The following is a 20,750-nucleotide window of genomic DNA, read 5'->3' on the forward strand; positions in this document are numbered from 1 at the left end:
ATTTTCCATTCTTTTAATGTTCATGACATTTGAACATCGCAGATTAATATATTTATTTTTTTATTTGATTTATCCGTTTGACATGTAGACTTGTGGAAGACATATAAATGTCTTGTTATGTGTACGTCCATAAGATGTTATTTTCTTTAACCATTGTTTTTTTTTTTAACATTGTGTGGTATACAAGGGTTCGTTATGAGAGCAAGAATACTGTAACCAACTAATTACTTTATTTATTTATTTATTTATTAGATCTCCCACCAGGCTATACTTATCCTGCCATTGGATACAAGGCTGGACCCTCTCCTCAAGAGGTTCAGTTGGCTGAGCATGCTGACCTAGAGGCGGAGCAAGCAGAACCTGCGGAACCTGCACCTCAGCCCGTCCCACTTTCCAAAACTGGGGCGGAGCCTGAGTGCCAGGAGGAGGATTCTCCTACTGACTCGATTGGGGACGAAGTGGACAAAGTCCAAAGAGGGAATACTGTGACAGAGGTAGAGCACGTGTTGGATGAGAGACCTGAGGATGTCACCTGCACCCTTGTCTCTCCTTGTCCAGCCTCATGCCAACTCCCATCTAGCTCCCCCAGTCTGGTTCCTGATGATTCAGTGACAGAACCGCAAGCAGACACAGCTAGTGTAATCACCCATGAGCTCGTCAGTGTTGTGGAGGCCAAAGTGCCAGCTGAAGATATTAAATTGCAGGAGGAAGGGATTACAACACCTCCCCAGGATTCTACCCCTGCTTCCCAGGATCTCCAGATTATGGAGCCTACTGAGGATGACCATGACAGGACTGCTAATGAAGGCTGTGCTTCACCTGCTGCTTCAGTAGAGATTCTGGACTTCAGCCAGACTTCATCACCCTCTTCTCCCTGCGCTGAGTCTTCTTCACTGGGTGACCAGTATCCAGGCTCATGCATCTGGAGTTTGGAGCTTTTGATTGCGGCTGCCCTCTGTGCTACACGAGATGCTCAGATGGCTTCCTCAGCAATGGCTCCTGCCCCAGTTGTACCCTTTCATTGCGGAATGGAGCTTCTGAGTGAACTTGCTGACCTGGAGAGACGACAGCAAGAGAGAAGCACCAGTGAGGAAAGTGAAGGTAGTCAAACCAACATACATTTCCCCTTCACTGGAGTATATATAAAGTGCATATATTTACACTACATCATGAATTCCCAAACACATATATATCAGACACTATGCATTTTTTGTAATCCCCCAAGACGTATTAGGTTTTTTTTTTCCATTTGGTCCAGTCCAGAATTGATTTTCGAAGCCAGGTATAGTGCAGAGACCATTTCTTCTTATCAGAATAGCAAACACAGCCTCACACACTCAATCATACACATGATTTAATTTCTCATCAGTGCTTTGCATGCACGGTCTTGTCGAGCTGTGATATAGGCAGCAGGGGAGTGCTACGGCTGTGTCTTTCATTTTGTTTTGCTTTTCTGCACAAAAAGAGGTGCGAAAAAAGGGCTTTTTCAGCCCAGCCAGCTTTCTGTCCTTTGTGGAAGGGAAAGATAACAAAGTCCCCCTCCTACCATACCTCCAACCAGAAGACAGACACAGTCGCACACATGTATGCACATATCCACAATGATCCACTCCCAAATGACCATCCAGCTTTATTTCTAAAACACACACACACACACACACACACACACATTTGTACACAAATACACTTGCACACAAAAATCCATACACACAGTTACACATATACACATCTACATTCACAATCTAACACTCAGTCGCACTTCGAATGTTTCTTGCCTTTTCCTGTCCAAAGATCAAATGCTCCACAGTCTTTTGGGGTCCAGTGCATCCTATGGGAGAAACTAAGACAGAGTGAAAGGAGGGGGGAGCTGTTTTTAAAGGGCTTGAGCCCATCTTAAAAGGCAGCTATAATGATAGCTGGCTCCCCTGGGTCTTTCGGATTGGACCGTGTCCACTGAGTCATCCTGAGGGAGTGCTCCCCTGCCTATGCCCCTCAACCTGTTTGATCACTTTTATAAGTCTCATTTTAGATGGAAAAAGGGCCCGGCTTTCCCACAGCTCTCCCCATCCTTCTGTGAAAAGTTGTTGAAATGGGAAAAACAGCTGATCTTTTCCCTCTCAGGATTGCGTTGCTTTTGTTGGCAAATTAGCCTCCATTCTTGTGAGAGCTGCTGGAAAGCCTTGCTGCTTTTCCATGAAGCATTTTGCACCTCCCCGCCAAAGGATGTTTTTATTTACACTAACATCCTCTAGCAGCTAAGGAATCCCAAAAGTCTCTGGCACAGAATGAAAAAAAAACAGCCGTCATCTGTACTCTCAGCAGCATTTCTGGTAGATGCGCTAGTCCCTATGTCTGAGCATTTGTATGTGTCCTGACCCACGGTTAAAATCATAATCTACTCTGCCTATTTTTCCCCAAAGTTGAGCAAGCCTTAGTGTGTAGATTAATAAAAGCAGAGTGAGGGAACCTATTGCAGTAGGGCAGATGCCATTAATAAAGGTCGCCACTGAATTATTATAAATCTGGAGGCAAAAATGCACACAATGGCCTGCATTCTGCTGTCAGGTCCTGACCACATACTCCTGGAGATTTAAGAGGCAATAACATCTATTAGCAAGTGCGGTAATATTTGGACTCTTGCTACTTGCTTACACAGTCAGGGCTCATTGTCACTCATTTAGGAGCCCATTCTATTGCCATTATTACTGTATGCCACTATTTGCTTTCATTAGAGGCGTAATGCATTCTGAATGGCTATATGTATCTAATGCATGTAATGGTGATTAGAAAACAGTTTGTAAATCAGTGTACACTGTGTCATTCTAGAAACCATGACATCCCCATTTGTCTTATGCCACTCCTTCATCACCGAAATCTTCATATCATCATTTCTGTTTGGTCCCCACAGATTAAATGTGAGCAATTTTTACAACAAGATTTCACATTATCATTGTAAAAGAAAAGTTACAATTGAGAATGTCCCCATTTAAATTTCCATGCAATAACAAAACGTACAGCGGTCAGTTCTTTATATATCACTTTTCAGAGAATTCCACCAGAATCCGTTGTTGCACTGTGAGACTGTGTGTCCAGAGGGAATCCTCTTCTCTGGACTCTCTCTGCTCTTCCTCTCTGTGTCTTCTTATCCTCCCCTCTTCCTCAGTCTTCTGCTCTGTGAGGCTATGTAAGTTATGGCTGGCATGGAGGGTCCCGCTGGTCTCATTAAAGTGGGCTGTAGATTGATTTCAGTCTGACCAACGACCAACACAGGGCTATAACTGGCATGGTGATGTCAGAAGGATGGGATACTTGAGACCCACGAGAAACCTAAGACCCCCACTAGAATTGAAGAACTTTCTTTCTTTCTTTCTTTCTTTCTTTCTTTCTTTCTTTCTTTCTTATGCTCTTTCCCTCTCTCTCTTTCTCCCTCTCTTTTCTTTCTTTTTTTTTTTTTTTAGTTCACACTGTCAGGATTTTTCATGAGGCCATCAGTCCTGGATACATCTGTATCATCCATGCCAGCCTTGTTTCCCCCTTTTTTTGTCACTCTTTACTCCCATGTGCTCCCATCCTGCACCAGCACAGTTGCCTGCCCGTGCAGTGTGTGTTTTTTCCCCTCTGTAAAGGAAATTGGATTCTTTCCATGTCAGTAATGAGGGCATGTTTGAGAATAAATAGATGGCTCAATAAACACTTTACCTCTTATTGCCTCCCTCCCACCACCCTCTGCCCCCCCCTTTCCTTTTCCTCCCTCTTTATGTTCTCTCCCCTCCCTCTCTTTCGCGCCTTCTCTTTCCTCCTTCTCTCTCTCTCTCTCTGTCTCTCTCTCTCTGTCTCTCTCTCAATTCCACTCTTTGCCCACAAAGCTGCTTGCAGAGTACATTGCAATTCTGTTAGATTCTGTGTCACTGTAACACTACAAGCTCTCTCCCTCCTTCTCTGTCTTTCTTCCTCCCTCTATCTCTCTTTGTCTCTTACACACACTCACATACAATATGCATCCGCAGTCTCCTCAGTGTCCCCAGGCCAGCTTGGGCTGTCATGAATATTCAAGGCTCATTTGCTGAGTGGAGGCTGTGAGCGTGTGGCCTGCCCTAATGACAGAGATAAATGTAGAGAAATCCCCCCTTCTTCATCTCTCTCTCTCTCTCTCTCTCTCTCTCTGTCTCTCTCTCTCTCTCTCTCTTTCTCTCTCTCTCTTTGTGTAACATGGCTCCTGGCGTCTAGGCCTCGTGTACAGAGATAAGCTCTCTGGTTAATAGCTATCATCATCGCTCATTCAGCGTCTGAAAGCACAAGGTGCCGGTAGGAAACAACTACGTGCTCAGAGGCTGTTTGCTCTCTATTTTGCTCTCTGTCTTACATACACAATCTCTCTCTCTCTCTCTCTCTCTCTCTCTCTCTCTCTCTCTATATATATATATATATATATATATATATATATATATATATATATTTCTTGTTTGCTCTGTCTCTCTGTCTGCTCTTTCTTTATCTGTGTCTCTGTCTCTGTTATACAGTTTCTCCCTGTTCTCTTCTCTCTTTTCTCTCTTGTGTCCCCTCTCTCTCTCTCTCTCTCGTTCTCTCTCTCTCTCTCTCTCTCTCTCTCTCTCTCTCTCACTCTCATACACACAGTCCAGAACTCCATAAATGTATTTATTTTACTCATTCATTTCACTCATTAGGTTTATTTGCATCATTAGGCATAGAGCAACCCCATCAGGTCACTTGTCCGAGGGTATGAGAGAGAGAGAGAAAGAGAGAGAGAGAGAGAGAGAGAGAGAGAGAGAGAGAGAGAGAGGAAGGAGAGTGGTTTTGCCACTGTCAGACAGCAGGAGGGTTCAAAAGAAAAAGGAAGAGAAGTGCAAACATTTTCATGCAGCTGTAGGCCACCGTCTTGTTCCAGCCTGAACACCTCTTGCTCTGCACACTTTTCTTACTCAACACACCCCCACCCCCCACATACACACACACACACACACACACACACACACGTGTACCCAAGCACACACACCGATTCTCTGTCTCTGCCCTGATTTGCAAATATGGAAGTATTCAACAGTAACCTAATAGACTGTGTTTTAATTGGATGTCCCTGCAGGAGAACAGAAGCTGACCTTTGACCTGGAGAGTTTGGCCACTCTGGCAGCAGCAAGGGCACTGGAGCAGACTCTCCCTACGACAGACATAGCCCCACCACTACGTCGAACACTTAATCTGCGCAAAAAATGCAAGGACGCCACGCCATGAACCGGTACCTATGCTTCTCCTAAGCTTCTGGATCTAGGGTTTTTATTCACCGGCTTCTTTAGCTCCTTGTCATATTGCCATTTATTTCCATGAGGACATAGAGAAAAGGCAATAAACACTGTTTACGGCCAGCCTAACCCCTTGAACCCCAACCAAGTGGTTCAGTTTTTCGGCAAGAACAAGAAATGGTAAAAAAGTTTAGGGTAAATGATAAGGGGTTCATTTGAATGTTAATGGTACAATTTGGCAACATATAACTTTTTTTTTTAATTTATTTACAGCAAGCTCTGATTTGTGGATGTCTTGAGTATTGGCTGACTGTGTGCTGCTTGTGGGTATGTTGTGCAGGTATGTCCAGTGAAGAGCATCTTGGAGACACTGGACAGAGAGGAGTTAGAGATGAGAGTACGTCTAGCCGAGCTGCAAAGGCGCTATAAGGAGAAACAGAAAGAGCTGGCCAAGCTACAGAGAAAACATGACCACCAGTGAGTGAGCTGTGGGCCACCCTCACACTAACACACATACAGTGTCAGAAGAGCACGCAACATCCTCCCAATCTGTAGCCCTCTCTCTGTCTCTCGCTTTCTTTCACATACACACACACACATTCTCACACTCATACACACAGACTCTTCTCGACAATTTCCAAGCCTTTTTCTCTCTACTCAAACTCAACAGCTAAGACCACCCAGTGTGTGCAGCGTCCTCTTTACTTAAGCCATTGACCAGTGGGTTAAAACCCCCATGCCAGCTTAAGCCCCTTCCCCTGGCCACACTAGCAATTAGGCCAGCTTAGTGTTTCCCCTCTATACAACATCATTAATGTGAATTAGAGTGATTGACAAGCTATGGTCTTGCGTATGTGTGTATTCTCATAGGAAAGAGGACACCTCAAGAAGCCCAGCCCGTCGAGGCCCGGGAAGGCCACGGAAACGCAAGCCCACCCCTGGACCCCCTGCCCCTACAGATACCCTCAAGAGGGTCAAGTGAGTGTCTGGCATGTGTGTCACAGTCTGTGCATGAATAAAAGAGAGTGAATGAATGAATGAATGAATGAATGAATGAAGTGTGGGAAATCACTAACTGAGATTTCTCCTCTTCCCCTTTTAGTAAAACGTAAGCAAAATTAAAAAGGTGTAATTCAAAATTGTAATAAGACAAAAAAAAAAACACTTTTTATAAAATTCAGAAGATGTTTCCTCACCATTTGCTAGTTCTCCAGTCTGTTTGTGTGCTGGAACCAGTCTGATATGTTCATGAACCCCCAGTGTCTGTAAATGAGAAGAAAAATAAACTGTCTCTGTCCGGTACGCTAGTCTTTTTCTCTTTCCCTCTCTGCTCATGGCAGAGGCATGTGGGGAATTTTTGGACAACAGAGAAAACTCCAAATGTTGAAAAGCAGGAACCAAAATGAGGATATTGCTCTATTCCATCTTTATAAGGTGGAAATGTCCCCAAATTCCAGATGCTAACTGCATTACACAAAGTGCTACAAAACTAAACAATACGAGTTATAAATGAGTTTCTGTGGTAATTCAAAAAGTGAATAAAAACTTACAGACACATTAAACTTCATCCATGTACAAAGAACAGTCATTTTTTCCCTCATACACACCTTTTCACATTAAAAGATGCTTAGCTTCGGAATGTAAACAACCAGAGAGAAGTGATTGCCCACAATCATAGACATTCCCTTTGAATCCTGATCCAAAATACAGATGCTTATTTTTTTTTGATGTACTCTTGTTCTTTAATAAAATGATTTCAAATGCTGATTAAACATAGCTGAAAACATATTTATTTTAAATGTTTTTTTTATTTTAGATTGTTTTGGCCAATTTTTATAAGCCAGCATTGTTTCTGAATGAGAAACAATTGTCACACAGCGTGTGTTGAACAGCAGCCAGAGATTGACTGTGAGAGTAAATTAGTGCAGAAAGAGCGAATCAAGGTCTGACTGAACTACAGTAAGTTCAGTAATAACTAACTCACCCTAGGATTCCTAGTCTCTTGTTGCCAGACTTTCTGGTACCTTTCGAAACTTAAGGCGGCCAAAAACCTCCTGCTACTGCATGAATGGAAATTGGACTGACTCATAAAAGGACCAATCACAAGTCTGCTAGTTTGGCATGACGTGTAGAAGGAGGCCATCTTTGATTCACATTGGATCAGTACCAGAGCCAGTACAAAAGCATACACAGAAGTGTGTATGCGCAGAAGTACAGAGAGCCAATCAGAATGCAACTGGCAGAATCCTGACAGTGAGCTCAGCTTAATGCATCAAATATCATCAGACTCTCTGTCTACTTGTGGGCAGAGTACCTCTGGTTACCTTAATTTGAGGTTGCTGCATGTGCACATGCATACATCAGAGTGTGTGTGTGTGTGTGTGTGTGCGCGTGTCTGTATTTGTGTTTGTGTGGATGGAGGCATTCCCTTGACATGAGTCAACACTGTTCACTGGCACTCGCTGGATAGTCCCTGGCACTCATTGTATGTAAGTAAATGAGGCTCGAATGCTGGTATCAGTTTAAACGAGGCAGACTAAGTGCTTAATCAGTGCAGAGAGCTCTCCATTAATCATATTTATAACTTCCATTGATTATCTACAAGTGTTGCGACTCCTCCTAACCCCTGTCGCGCCAACGATATTAATTTGATATAACGAAGTGTCCAAATGCCTCCAAAAGTCGGAGCAGGAAGTTATCAGCATGATGAATGTGCTTTCTCTCCTGAGATGCGCCTCTGTTTACATCGGGCTTCAGACATTTTGATAAACTTGGTCAAACCAGTTTACCCTACCTGATTAAGAAAATTCCTGTTTTATTATGGGCCAGGCTGATTAGCGAAGCGCTAATGAGAAGCGGGAGCTGGAGCTTAATTACACATGCTTTACCCACTCCGCATTTATCCACGCCATTATTAATGCCCTCCACCAAATAAAACATATGACAACTTCCTGCCACTGGAATTTATCAGAGTCGTAAAGTCCTGTTTCACAGTGCCTCGGGAAAAGAGGGAAACACTGAGTACTGACTTTCTTTTGGTGGTTTCAGTCAGAAAAATGCTTTTACTGTTAAGTGATCTAAGGGTTTATTCTGTCCTTGCAATGTGTACTTTTGTATTATAGAAAGCCAGGCATATTTATTCACTGTACTGTGTCATGATAATGTTCTACCATGAAATTTTCCCTCGGTCTCTCTGTTGTGGTGTGATGCATCCCCAGGCAGAGTGTTGCACACACAGGCTGTAAGAGGCCAGAGATCATTGGAAGAGGTTAGGAGTGCTGACAGGTCGTCATGCCATTGCCACTGAGCTCAAATGTGAGGAACTGGCCTGTCATGTGACTCGCATATGAGTGTGATGCTGCAGCCACACTTCTCCATTCATATGCTTAATTATAATAAACCCATGAATATGGACCATTCTTACATGATTTGACCCCAATAAGTTGTATGATACATTTGGGTAAGCTCAGACTAGCTTAAAACATGCAGAAAGATTTTAGAAAGAATTGTACAATTTTGTAACAAAATAATGTTTTTTTTTATAGAAAAAAACATAACAAAATGGAACGTACAATGTCTGAACCATTTAAATATATATATTGTGTGTATGTGTGTGTGTGTGTGTGATTTACTTTTTTAAAATTTTCTTAAAAAAAAAAAGTATTGTAAAAAAAAAAGCTCATTTTGATTATGCCTGCTTGAAGAGGAGGGGAAAACCTCATTTTAGTGCATGCTGCCACTGCTACTATTCTCTCAACCAATCTTGTCTCTCTCTCTCTCTCTCTCTCTCTCTCTCTCTCCCTCTCTCTCTAATCAATCCGCTTCTCTGAATGGCATTACTGTGTAATCCTGACCTCTCTTAGGAGAAGGGCCTTTGTAATTAGGGGGCTGTGAATTCTCCAGCAGTGTGTCTGAGACACCCGCCCTCTCTCTATACACACACACACACACACACACTCCCACCCCGCTTGGCTGCTAACAGCAGGAATGTGACTTGGAGGGGTCGTGGAGGGTCAGGGGGTCAGGAGGTCGTCATCGGGTGGCGACAGGCGGGGCGGGGGCAGGGCCGTTTCTGTCAGCTCCGCTCACACACTGGGCTTTAATAGGCAGCCCCGCCATGGTCCTCACCGAGCCCAAACAATCAGCCAGCCAAGCTTGCTTCAGAGCCAGTGTCAGGTTACGCTCGAGTTTCCACAGCGACCTGTTCTCTCGTGGCACTGGGGTGGGGGGGGCGAGGTTTAGACGCTCGACACTGTATTCAGATGCAGCAGACGTGGAATACAGATGCACTTTGTGTCAAGGAGAGAATGCCTCCATTGCACAGAGCAAAGCTCCTTTCTTCTATCCTTTAGATAAGGAAATGCCTCTTTCTGGCCCCTAATGGCCACTGTGTGAGGGAATATGGAAGCTGTGGTGTAGTAGAGGGGGATAAAAAAAGAAGCAAAACTGGAAACCACCATACCTGTGAATAAAGGTGGGGATTGCACTGGAGAGATGGAAACATGCATAGTACACTAACATGAGAGAGAGAGAGAGAGAGAGAGAGAGAGAGAGATAGAGAGAGATAGGGAAAATGTGTAAAGGAAAGAAAAATATGGAATGGATGTCACTACAGAAAGTGAAAGGTGAAAGTTTAATTTACTGAATTTACCTGATCTTGATGTGTTTGCAAATTTTAGCATTCATTAAATATATAAAATCAAAACAGTTATTCAAAAACAAAGTTTGTAAACAGAAAGATACAGTGCTGATGTATGATGTGACTGGTGCTTTGAACTTTATTGGAAAGGTAAAGATTTAATGTACAACAGCACAATTTTGGAGAATTATTACATGAAATGTTCAATAATATAAAAGCTTTATTTAAAACACACACACACAAACGTACAATAACAGAGTTAGGAGTTTTGATGTGGTTGATATTTTATTCATGAGGGAATGATGTACACATTTGTCTTAGTAAATTCAATGTTTTTTTCACTGTAGCTTTAATGGTTGATAATGCTTGGCTTTATTTTAACAAATAATTTTTGTAGTGGGAATGTAGGGGCCGTAGTTATTGGAGTTGTTTTATAGGGTTCCTAAGAGCATAGTTTGGGGGTGGTGGGGTACTTGGTTTGGGTATGAGGGCGAGATGGTTGCATCTATGCTGAGTGCGGTGTGGGTCGATAAAGGTTAGTGTCTATCGATCCAGCCCTGCAGCTCAGGTCAGCCAACAGACTCCCTCAGGACACAGTGCTCTCTCTCTCTCTCTTTCTCTCTCTCTCTCTCTCTCTCACACACACACACACACACACACACACACATACATTCTTATGTTCCTTTTTACTTCCTTTTACTTCCCCCTTTCCTTTTCTCTCCCATTATCTCTCTGTACCATCTTCTTCTATTTCACTTCACTTATTCTCTCATTCACAGTCTAGTTGTATGTAAGAATCTCTCTCACATCTCTTTTTCACTTTTCCTTTCAGTACATTTTTTTCTGCTCTGTAGGGCCATGGTGTGGGGGTAGGGCTGTGTATCTGTCAGTCAGGCAACTGATGTATGTAAATGTGTGTGTGAGTGTACATTACTTGAGGGTGTTTTTACATTCATATCAGCAATGAAAAAAATGCAAATAATCCTTCCTGATATTCGGTCTTTTTTTTCCTGTCGATTCGAATTAGACTGGTCATGGAACAGCTTCTGTGCAAGGTGTACAAAAAATTGTCACCTCCCAATTATGTGTATGTTTTCTGTGGAAGTCTCGGCTAGTGTGGGCACATGCTCTGGCTACATTTTACAGAGAGAAGTTTCTTGTGTGCAAAAGAAAGCTTCCCCACTGAGTTTTTTTGGACTGCACTCCATGCATTACCTCCCCTCATCTCCCCCCACCCATCTGTCCTGGCCATGAATATCCTGGCTCTCTCCACAGGCAAGCCAGCCCCCCCACCACCACCTCCATCCTATCACCCCCACCCCCACCCCACCACCACCACCTTTCTAGGGGACTGGCGTAGGTTCTTTGTAGCAGGGCTGGGGGGCATGGGGGTTTCTGGGTACACAGGACACTGATGCCTTCTGACAGCACTGGCCAAAGTAAAGGGCAGCCAGCCAGCACTAAGACAGCTGAGCGGAAGAGTGGAGTGCAACACAGCCAACGCTGTCCTCTTTTGGGCCTTGTGTGTGAGCAAATGTGGCTTTGTTCGTGTATTCTAACAAGAGGTATTTCTGTTTGTACACTCCTGTGATGTTGTTTATGGCCAGCCGAGAACTCTGTTTCAAATAATTTTTTAAGGGGCCCTCTAATGGTTGTTTGGATTTCATGGCTCTGTAGTTACACATATGGCAGTTAACTATAAGTTGTTATTTAGTTGTATATAGTTTGGTGTCTTCCTAACATTCCCGAAAGGTTCATGGTTAGCTAGTTATCCAGTGTAATCTATGTTGGCATCTTCACCTCAATTTTGAACAATTACATTTTTGAAAAAAATGTACCCAGTGATTCCAGATCCAGGCAAAATTTCTGTGGCCTAATATGTAATTATTTTTGGTCATCATTCATTGTCTATAAGCGCTTATCCGGTTCAGGGTTGTGGTGTATTTGGAGCCTACCCGGAATCACTGGGCACAAGGCAGGAACACATCATGGAGGGGGCACCAGTCCTTCACTCACACACTCACACCTATGGACACTATTAAGTAGCCAGTCCACCTACCAATGTATGTTTTTGGACCCAGCACAGGTCCCTGGAGCTGTGTGACTGTGACACTCCCTGCTGCACCACTGCACTTTAGGACACCATGGCTGATAACAATATAGCTTCAGGAGTTGGAAGTGAATGGAATTGCAAATGTATTTTCTTGTGTCATGCTTACAAATCAAGGGTTAGAGACATGTTGGAAATTCACACATATGGACAATCATGTACCATATTTTAGTTTGTATTTACAACTAACCAACAGCATTTGAAATCAGCAATAGTGGATAAACTGCTGTAATTAGGCTTCTCTATGTTGAGTACAAGAGCACACTCCATGTTCAGTGTGTAGAATACAGATAGATCGCTTGTGCCGGGCACTGCTGCAGTTTGTCACTGTGCCAACAGTCGCTAGGACATGGGGGCATGGCATTCACCAAACACACGCCACTATAGCCTCTGACACTGGCCTGCCAATCATTACAGCATGAGTGACAGGCCGTCTGACAGCAGCCCCGCCCCTATGAGCACTGACTAAGGCAAGCCTGTGGCGCCTTTGAAGTGGCTGTCTGCAGCTCTCAGGGGGGGTGGGGGTGGGGGGGGGCAGCGCTGATACTTGCACACAGCAAAACGAGAGCCCAGCCATGGGCTGCATGGAGTGTGTGTAAGCTCAACCCAATTTCAATTTAATAGGTCTGCTAGATGGCTGGCAGACATATACACACTCGCTCAAACTCAGTAGCCCTCCCGAAGGCCACTGAATTGTGCTCCTTTGTATGGGAAGAGATGCATTGATATGGTAATAAGAGAGAGAGGGGCTTGTATTAATGTAACGCCGGAATCCACTGCCCTAAAACCATCGGTGCTGAATGGAAAAAAAAGAGTGAGAAAATAGGCAGAGGGAGAAACAAGAGGGAAAAAAGAACAAACAAAATTATGAGTGGGAGGTTGCTTAACCAGCACTTCACTCAGATATTTCTCGGTTTGCCGTCAGATCCCAATTTTTCAAGCATGCAGCAGGGAAAGGGGCCCCTGCCTCTCCATTCATCAAAGGCTGAAAAGAGGGTTATTAGAAAGCCACAAAGAGGGAAGGCAAGCCCTCCGCTCCCCTCTGATCTCTCCTTTTCATCCTTCGTTCCCCACTCTGCTCATGAATTCTCTCTGTTGTGATGGACAGGTCGGCGGGAGCAGGGCCAGCCTCACTGGCTGTGGATGAGGAACTGACTGGAGGCGGGGACAAACACAGGAAGAAGAAGAAGATGGCCAATAGCACTTACCACCACATCAACACCACACAGGTGGGCAGACTTCTGCTGAATGAATTGTTCTCCTGAGTAGTTACAGTTCTGTCAGTTTTTTGAAAATAAGGACTATAGAACAAAGTATATTAGGTATGTGTATTAACACAATATTAGTATAGTAAGCTCAAAATGAACTCCCACGGGTATTTTTCACTTTTGGTGATCAATTTCAATTCTTCTCCATTCATCCACCCTTTCCCCTTGTCCTTTTCTTCTTCGTTTTCTCTTTCTTCATCTTTTTTTTACACTTGAAGGCTCCCTGTAGGCAGAGAGGCAGGCCAAGACTGCTGAGCTCCAAGATGGCCCAGCTTAAGCAGAAGGCCAAAGCCAAGCGTGGTTCCAGAGTGGAGAGCATGCTTTGTCACAGAGAGAAAGCGGCTCCTGGCACTTCTGCAGAGAGCACCCATAGCAACAGGAATGGAGGCCACAGTGACGCAGGTATAGAGCACAGCCACTCAAGCTGCTGTCTATGGCACATCCAAACAGTTGGTGGTGAAATCATAAACAAATGCTGGAGTAGTGCATGAACATGACAAAGTAATAAAGGGTTTGAAAAGCAATTATCATATTGTCATACTTTTAATTATTTCAAGTGAACAGAATAGGCCTCGCTGCATAAATTTTCCATGGATATGATTTGTCCTTCAAAACAATTGCTGCAGCAGTCAATCAAAGTCTTCTCCCACTGAAGCAATATCAGGGGTTCTTTGGTCATTAGTGATTGTTGCTCACTGTTTTTTTTCTCATTAATCTTATATGCTTTCTACCTACAGGGAATACCGAGGCAGGAGTCGTTCAGAGTGTAGATAGTCAGCAGATATTGATGCGAAGAGGCCGGAAGTCAAAGGTTAGCCTGGGTCCAGCTTCTCCTCACCTGCAGCTTCAAGCCCCAGACATGTTGTCCAATGCAGCCTTGACCAGCAGTAGGCAGGACACGACAGCGAAGGACATCTCTCCTTTGGACAGCGAGTTGTCCGAGCCGGGTGAGTTATGGCCTGTCCGCAGAGGGAATGAGATGTATCCCACCATGTTGACTAGTGAACCCAGACATCCCTGCCCATCTGTCACGCCATTAAAAATATTAACGACTTCTCCTCAGGCATGTCTCCCCAAAACCTGGGCTGCAATATGAGCTGCCATTTGCTCTGGTTTTAGAATGTCACACCCTGAGAGAAAAAAAAAACCCAGGAGAGGTCAAAGTTACTAACCTGTTCCGTTTTAATCCGTGCTTGTAAGAAATAATGGATCATATATGAAAAAAAGTGAGGACAAAGCCAAAGTTGTAATACATGTTAATGTGATCTAGGCTTGCTGTTCAACTCGTCCTTGTTGTTGCCACTGTGTTAATTACCCTGAAAGTTATCCTTTTCACATTTCACAGGCGTGTGAGAGTGTTGACGAGTGCCCTGTAAGTGACAAGTGTGTCGGCACTGTGTTGACACTCGACACTGTTGCTACTGTGCCATCTCTGCTCTCTGTGAGACACGTTGTCCACAGTGGGCTACTGCCAATAGGGATCTGTGACTCCAAAGCATGGTTATGTGTGTGTGTAAGTGTATGCGGTTGTGGGCCAGAGATGGGGCAGCTAGTTGTGAGTGGTCAGTGAAAGCCAAGTGGTCAAACCTGTCAGTGACTCTGCCTCAATGACGGTAACAGTTCCTGTGAACATTGACTACTATAGCCACGTCTGGCTCGCATAATGTGAACTTTGCTAAGTATTGAACAAATCATACAGTGAGAAGAGTCATCACAGTGCTTTTACAGTAATTGCCTCCAGTGCCCTCCGAATATCGAAGTCCACTCGGGATGTCAATCCATTAAATTGATCCTTCATCCCACAGAGGAGGAAGATGATGGCGTCTATGACAGCGACGATGTGCCAGAGGACATCAAGAATCTATCTTCTAAAGAGCAGCTGTCTGGAGCTGTCGGACCATCCTTCTCCTGCAGTGTCGAGCTAGAAGCTGGTCAGAAAGTCAAGAGCAAGAAGGAGAGACAAGGACATGGTAAATTCTGCATAATTATAGCTCATGTCTAAATTGAATACAAAGGCCAGATCGTTACTTTCCCCTTCTCCCAACTCCTGCCCTTTAGGGTCTAGGAATATGGCACTTCCAAAGCTGGAAACAAAGTCTCGGAGGAAGGCCCCCTGTAGGTCAACATTGGTCAGAGCAGACAGGAATCATTTACAGGTGGACAAAAGGACAGGAGGGCTCAGGTGGAGAGAAGATTCACAGGACAGCAGCATATATTGTAACACTGTGCTCAAATCCATCCCCAGTCAACTAGAGAGGACAACAAGGAAGGGTGCCATAATGCTCGGAAAGGTCAGTCAAATGCTTTCTTCATTTAAAGTGATGCATGTATTTAAATCAGCAAATTATGACTATTACTAAATTATATGGACCTTTTACTTAACTTGTGTTGATGCATTTCATTTCATGTGATCATCAGAGGAGAAACAGCTGGCTAGAAACTGTGCCATCTCAAAGCGATGACATCATATGGAACCGAAAGTTCAAAAACCAACAGGTGAGAAACGCTGACTCTCAGTGCATTTCAGTGCATATTAAGTGTCTTTGTACCAGAGATTACAGCTTAAAATAACGCAGCTGCAGCACCCCACAGCGATCGTCATCATCCTGTTACCACAGCAGCCTATATCTCACCGATTCGCCCTCATGCTAGCCATAAAAAACTCATCGTGCTGAGAGGGATTATGCAACCTCGCGTGTTTTGAACCATCACGGCCTCTCATAAATCTGCCTACAATAAAGATAAGGTGGGATCCGCCTGCTAATTCACAGGCTGAATCATGCATTGTCTAAATAAAACAGTCAATAGTTTTGAAAAGATTTACCTCCGAGGCGTCAAGGCTGTCACCCTCGGCCTCCGTGAGGTCATCATCAAGGTGTTGCAAGAGGACTTTGACTGCCCAATCAGAGGGTGTGTAGATGGGAATTCTTGCTCCCCACAAGGAAATGCATAAAGAACAAAGCCATAATCCTACACACACATCATTCATCACCTACGCCTTGCCCTAGAGACACAGTAGTAAAATGGAGACTAGACATCTTCTGCAATGGTGAAACCTCTGTCAGTAGAATATATGGTATGTTTGTGTGCAGTGCTATGAACTAGAATTGCACACAAGAATAAACCTGTTAAGGGTGTCTGGAATGGAGCAATAATATATTTGTGCATAAATAAGGCTGTATGAAGAGTACTGAGAACTAGTGTATTAAAGTCTATTAAAGGGGTGCTAACAGAAATAGGCGTGCATGTTCATGCATATATGCATGTCTGTGAGTGTGGGGATATGCTTCAGGGCTCACACTTTGGTTTGTGGCGGCATTAATAGGCCAAAGGGCGAGCCATGAGCCAGCTGCTGGAGAGCTTCACTGTGGATGAGGGATTCCGTATGGATGATGACAGCAGTTTCTCAGAAGGAGAGGAGGAGGAGGATGACGAGGAGGAGGAGGAGGAGGAGGAAGGAGAGAAGAAACAACAACACAAGAATACAGTGTCAGGTAAGGCAGAACAAATGCAATGTACTAATGATGTTGTTATGTTTGGGATGTTGTAATGTCCTTCACAGTTTTATGCACTTATATGGTGAAAGGGGCAAACAATGTATGCCAGGCAATGGAGGGAATAGTCTTGTGATTGTAGAACTACAACGTGTTCCTTTATGGACTAAGAGAATAATAATAATAATAATAATTATTATTATTATTATTTAATTTTGCCCACCCATTGTCCTTCCATTAAGCTTATACATTCGTACTTGTTGCTTTTTGTAAACACTGGTACATGGTACCTGTTTACATTTTGCATGCGTGAATGTGCAATGCCCTGTGATGGATTGGTGCACTGTTCTGCGTGTATAAGTGCCTTGCCCCCAATGATTCCACATAGGCTCCAGACTGATATGACTATCATGTGTATATGTTTTCATGTCTTGTTGTTGTTTTTTCATTCAGCTCTGCCCAACTGTGTCCTTACCAAAGAGGCTCTGCGAGACGGGCTGAAAGTACTGATCTCAAAGGAGGACGAGCTGCTCTATGCTGCCTATGTGCACACACTGGACCTGCCTGATATGTAAGGATCTCTAGGTTTCATGTGCTGTCTAATCTTCATTGTTAAACCAATGAAAAGCCAGTTATAAATACACTGTAATGGAAAGGAAAGAAGAATGGTCATGCTATTAAAAGCATACTAGATTTACAGTAGTCTTACTCTCTGTTCCTTCCTCTGATTCTCTGTATTACAGCTACAGTATTGTCATTGAAGGTGAGAGAGGAAACAGGCCAAGGATCTACTCTCTGGAACAGTTGCTTCAGGAAGCGGTGAGACTCTGCTAAACCTTTTAATACAGTCCCTGTCCACTGTCTTCAAACAAAGAAGCTGCTAGTGTTCTGAAAGCAACAGACTGGCTTTCCCAGAACCCACACCTCTACATCATTAAATGTGTATGCAAAACTGAACAACTCGAAGCAAGCCTCCCCAAAAGAATGGAATGTGTAATTAAAGCAAAGGGTCCACTAAATAGCAAATCTATCTTTAGGTGAAGATATTTTTATTATGCTAAAAATAATGGCTGTATTGTCTTGAAATTAAGGATTTACAGACCTAACAGACATACACACCATCACTGCAAAAGCAGTTAGAACATCTGTGTAAGTGTGCAGTAGGTGTGCATGTGCTGAGAGGCAGTTACTTGGCTGCTAACTGCTTAAGTTGTCATGATTGGTGCAGGAGGAGTTCAAATCTGACTTCAGGCATGCAGTGCACTTTACATATGTGCATTTTATTGCAGTTACTTTTTTAATCTCATTGCTAACAAATTTGTCAACGAGAGTCTTTCCAACATCTGGTTGTAATGATTATGGTGATACAGTATGTTGGTGTGTGTATGTGTGTGTGTGTGTGTGGCAGTGTGTCTTTCGTTGTATTTTACTGAAACAGCCCAGGTCATGTTTTGGCACTGCTGTCAGTGTGTTTCTCCAGGTTAGAGACTTGCTCTTAATTCAGACCAGCAGTTCACTGTACCCCTCCATATACTGTTTCAGGTGCTGGCTGCACATGACTGTTCACCGTTAGTTCTGCCCCACTCCTCCAGGGAGATTTACAGTAGAACTTGTTTTATTGTTTTATTATTTATTTATCTATTTATTTATGAACATATTTGGGGTTGAACTGTGGGTTACACTTACACGCATAGTTTATCTAAGCCGACGGGGGAGAGGGGAGCTGATTATACACCGTAAACCAACAGCGCTTTGTTGGCACGCATTCATTTGAATACATTACATGCGTTGCTTCTTTCATTCATCTCTCTCTGTCTCTGTTGCATGATGGGGGAAAAAGAGACCATCTCACTGCCTCAGCGAGCTTTTGACATGAGGGACCGCCTATCGCAAGCCCAGTTTCCCAGCCCCCTATTTTCACTCACTGATATGTTAGAGAGACAGGAGTAGATTATGAAACGCAATGCTGAAATTCAACATTGTACATCAAACATCTAAAGGTATCGCATCACGCTACAAGCCAGACACCGCTGCCGAACATGATTATTCAAAAAAGCAAAACAAAGAGTGACTGTGACTACAATAAGGCTGTTAGTTTTGTCTCTGTATGGGTGTGCAAATGTGTATATATATATATATATATATATATATATATATATTTGATGTATTTTTATATACCAAGCTTCGCCTACAGCTCACCATACTGGCAATCTTGCAATTGTACTCATCAGTAGCCTAATGTGTGTTTGTGTGTGTGTGTGTGTGTGTGTATCTGTGTCAGTGCGTCAGCATTATTGGCAATAGTTCGTAATTAAAGAGGGATGAGAGCTATATTTACCCATGCAAACATTCCTCTTTAAATTCTACTTACTTACTGTTGAGTGTATTTATAGAGCCCATGTCCTGGAGACATCAATGCAAGTAAATGTAACAAGATTTTATTCAAAGTTATTTTGAGAACATTTTTTATTGATTTATTCACCATTACGTTTTGAGACGATGTGTTTATATATGCGTGCGTAATTCTACCCATTTGCTGCTTCCCACTGCCTGGTATCTCTTCATTCCTTTGCTGCCTTTTAGTCTCTTATCAGCAGTTTGCCTTCAACTGCTCTACCTGCAGATCTGGGCCAAGAACTAAATCTCCCACCTGCCTGCTCAGTCAAAGGGTCCTCGCCACAGCAGCCCATTTGAGCCTGGCCTGAAAGAGTGCTCAGTCCACTGTCTGTGCCAGGGCAGACTGTGTAGTAGGAGGGAAGCTGGCAGCTTCACAATAAAGTCATCGATTTAGGCTCTCCCCCTGTCTTTTACTTCATTGTTCCCATGCAGACGCCCATTCATTGATGCTGATTTCCTGCCTTTTGATGCTGAGTTCAGACTGAAAAAGTGTCCGGTGGAACAAAATCACAAAACAAAATCTCTCAGGAGACAGGGTTGCCCATGGGCGGCTCAGAGGGATGTGTGAGATGCAGTCTGTGTGAGATTGTGTGTTAGATTTCAGTGCCATGGCACAGAGTCAACTGTGTCCGCATCTGTACATTCAGTCAGCCTTTCACCAGTTCACTAATTTCAGCACTTGGTTTTATTACTGCAGTCTTCTCCTAATGTTGCATGCATTTCTTAGGTTTTAGATGTGCGACTGGAGACAATGGAGGCTCTTACTGATGGAACAAGAGTGTGTGCCTATTGGAGTGAACGTTCGAGGTGTCTGTATCCTGGCTACGTCCGGAGAGGTAAAAATGCACATATATTCACACACACACCAGTCTTAACCTTTGGAATTTGGAAGATTATTTTTATATTCAGTTTACAGTTTGTGATTTGTATAGGCTTCATATATGTAAATGGTTATAAGTGATCTCTAAGGGATGAAAGGTCTTTTATTTGATGACTTTGCATTTACTGGAAGTTGAACATGGACGATGTCCACAGGTGGCCCTGGAGAAGAGCAGAAAGAAGGGTGTGTCATGGTGGAGTTTGATGATGGGGATCGAGGTTGGATTTCTGTGCCTAACATTCGCCTTCTTCCTCCTGGTTACCAGATATACTGTAAGTTTTCAATAAATTCTGAGTCTCTTATTCAACGGCAAAATAGAACCTTTTACAGTGTAAAGGTGTTTATCTTTGGGGAATTCTGTGCCAGAAATTTATGAAATATATATTACAAAATGTTCATCTTGATCTGGTATTTGCAGGTGCGGAGCCATCTCCAGCCCTTTTGACCTCTCCAACTCGTAGAAGACGAAAGAGCTCCACTCAGGAGAAGAACCCACAGCAGATTGATACACCTTCAGAGTGGCATGGCGGCAACACAGACCCAGGCAGATCTATTCTAAAGGCAAAGCCAGGTGAGTGGAAATAAGTGTGACAAATACCCCACTTCCACAGGTAATTCGTAAAACCATGCAGTCTAATTGTAATTTGTGGAGTTTTTCCACTCGCTACCACAGTGTCATCTCATTTTCGTGAACTGTCATTAAT

General features: G+C 43.5%; 1 protein-coding gene across 1 annotated transcript in view; it reads left to right on the forward strand.

The window, feature by feature from the left end:
* bahcc1b (BAH domain and coiled-coil containing 1b) overlaps positions 1-20,750 on the forward strand; it is a 95,449-nt gene that overhangs the window by 71,926 nt on the left and 2,773 nt on the right. Inside the window, 17 exon segments of the mRNA XM_066666584.1 lie at positions 253-1,101; positions 5,102-5,234; positions 5,236-5,254; positions 5,599-5,735; positions 6,129-6,236; positions 13,116-13,236; positions 13,494-13,677; positions 14,013-14,222; positions 15,081-15,245; positions 15,334-15,566; positions 15,694-15,771; positions 16,601-16,769; positions 17,223-17,340; positions 17,513-17,588; positions 19,894-20,002; positions 20,202-20,318; positions 20,465-20,617. Coding sequence (XP_066522681.1) covers positions 253-1,101; positions 5,102-5,234; positions 5,236-5,254; positions 5,599-5,735; positions 6,129-6,236; positions 13,116-13,236; positions 13,494-13,677; positions 14,013-14,222; positions 15,081-15,245; positions 15,334-15,566; positions 15,694-15,771; positions 16,601-16,769; positions 17,223-17,340; positions 17,513-17,588; positions 19,894-20,002; positions 20,202-20,318; positions 20,465-20,617 — 2,979 coding nt within the window.

This window comes from Hoplias malabaricus, chromosome 3 (genome assembly GCF_029633855.1).
Source record: "Hoplias malabaricus isolate fHopMal1 chromosome 3, fHopMal1.hap1, whole genome shotgun sequence".
Taxonomy (NCBI): domain Eukaryota; kingdom Metazoa; phylum Chordata; class Actinopteri; order Characiformes; family Erythrinidae; genus Hoplias; species Hoplias malabaricus.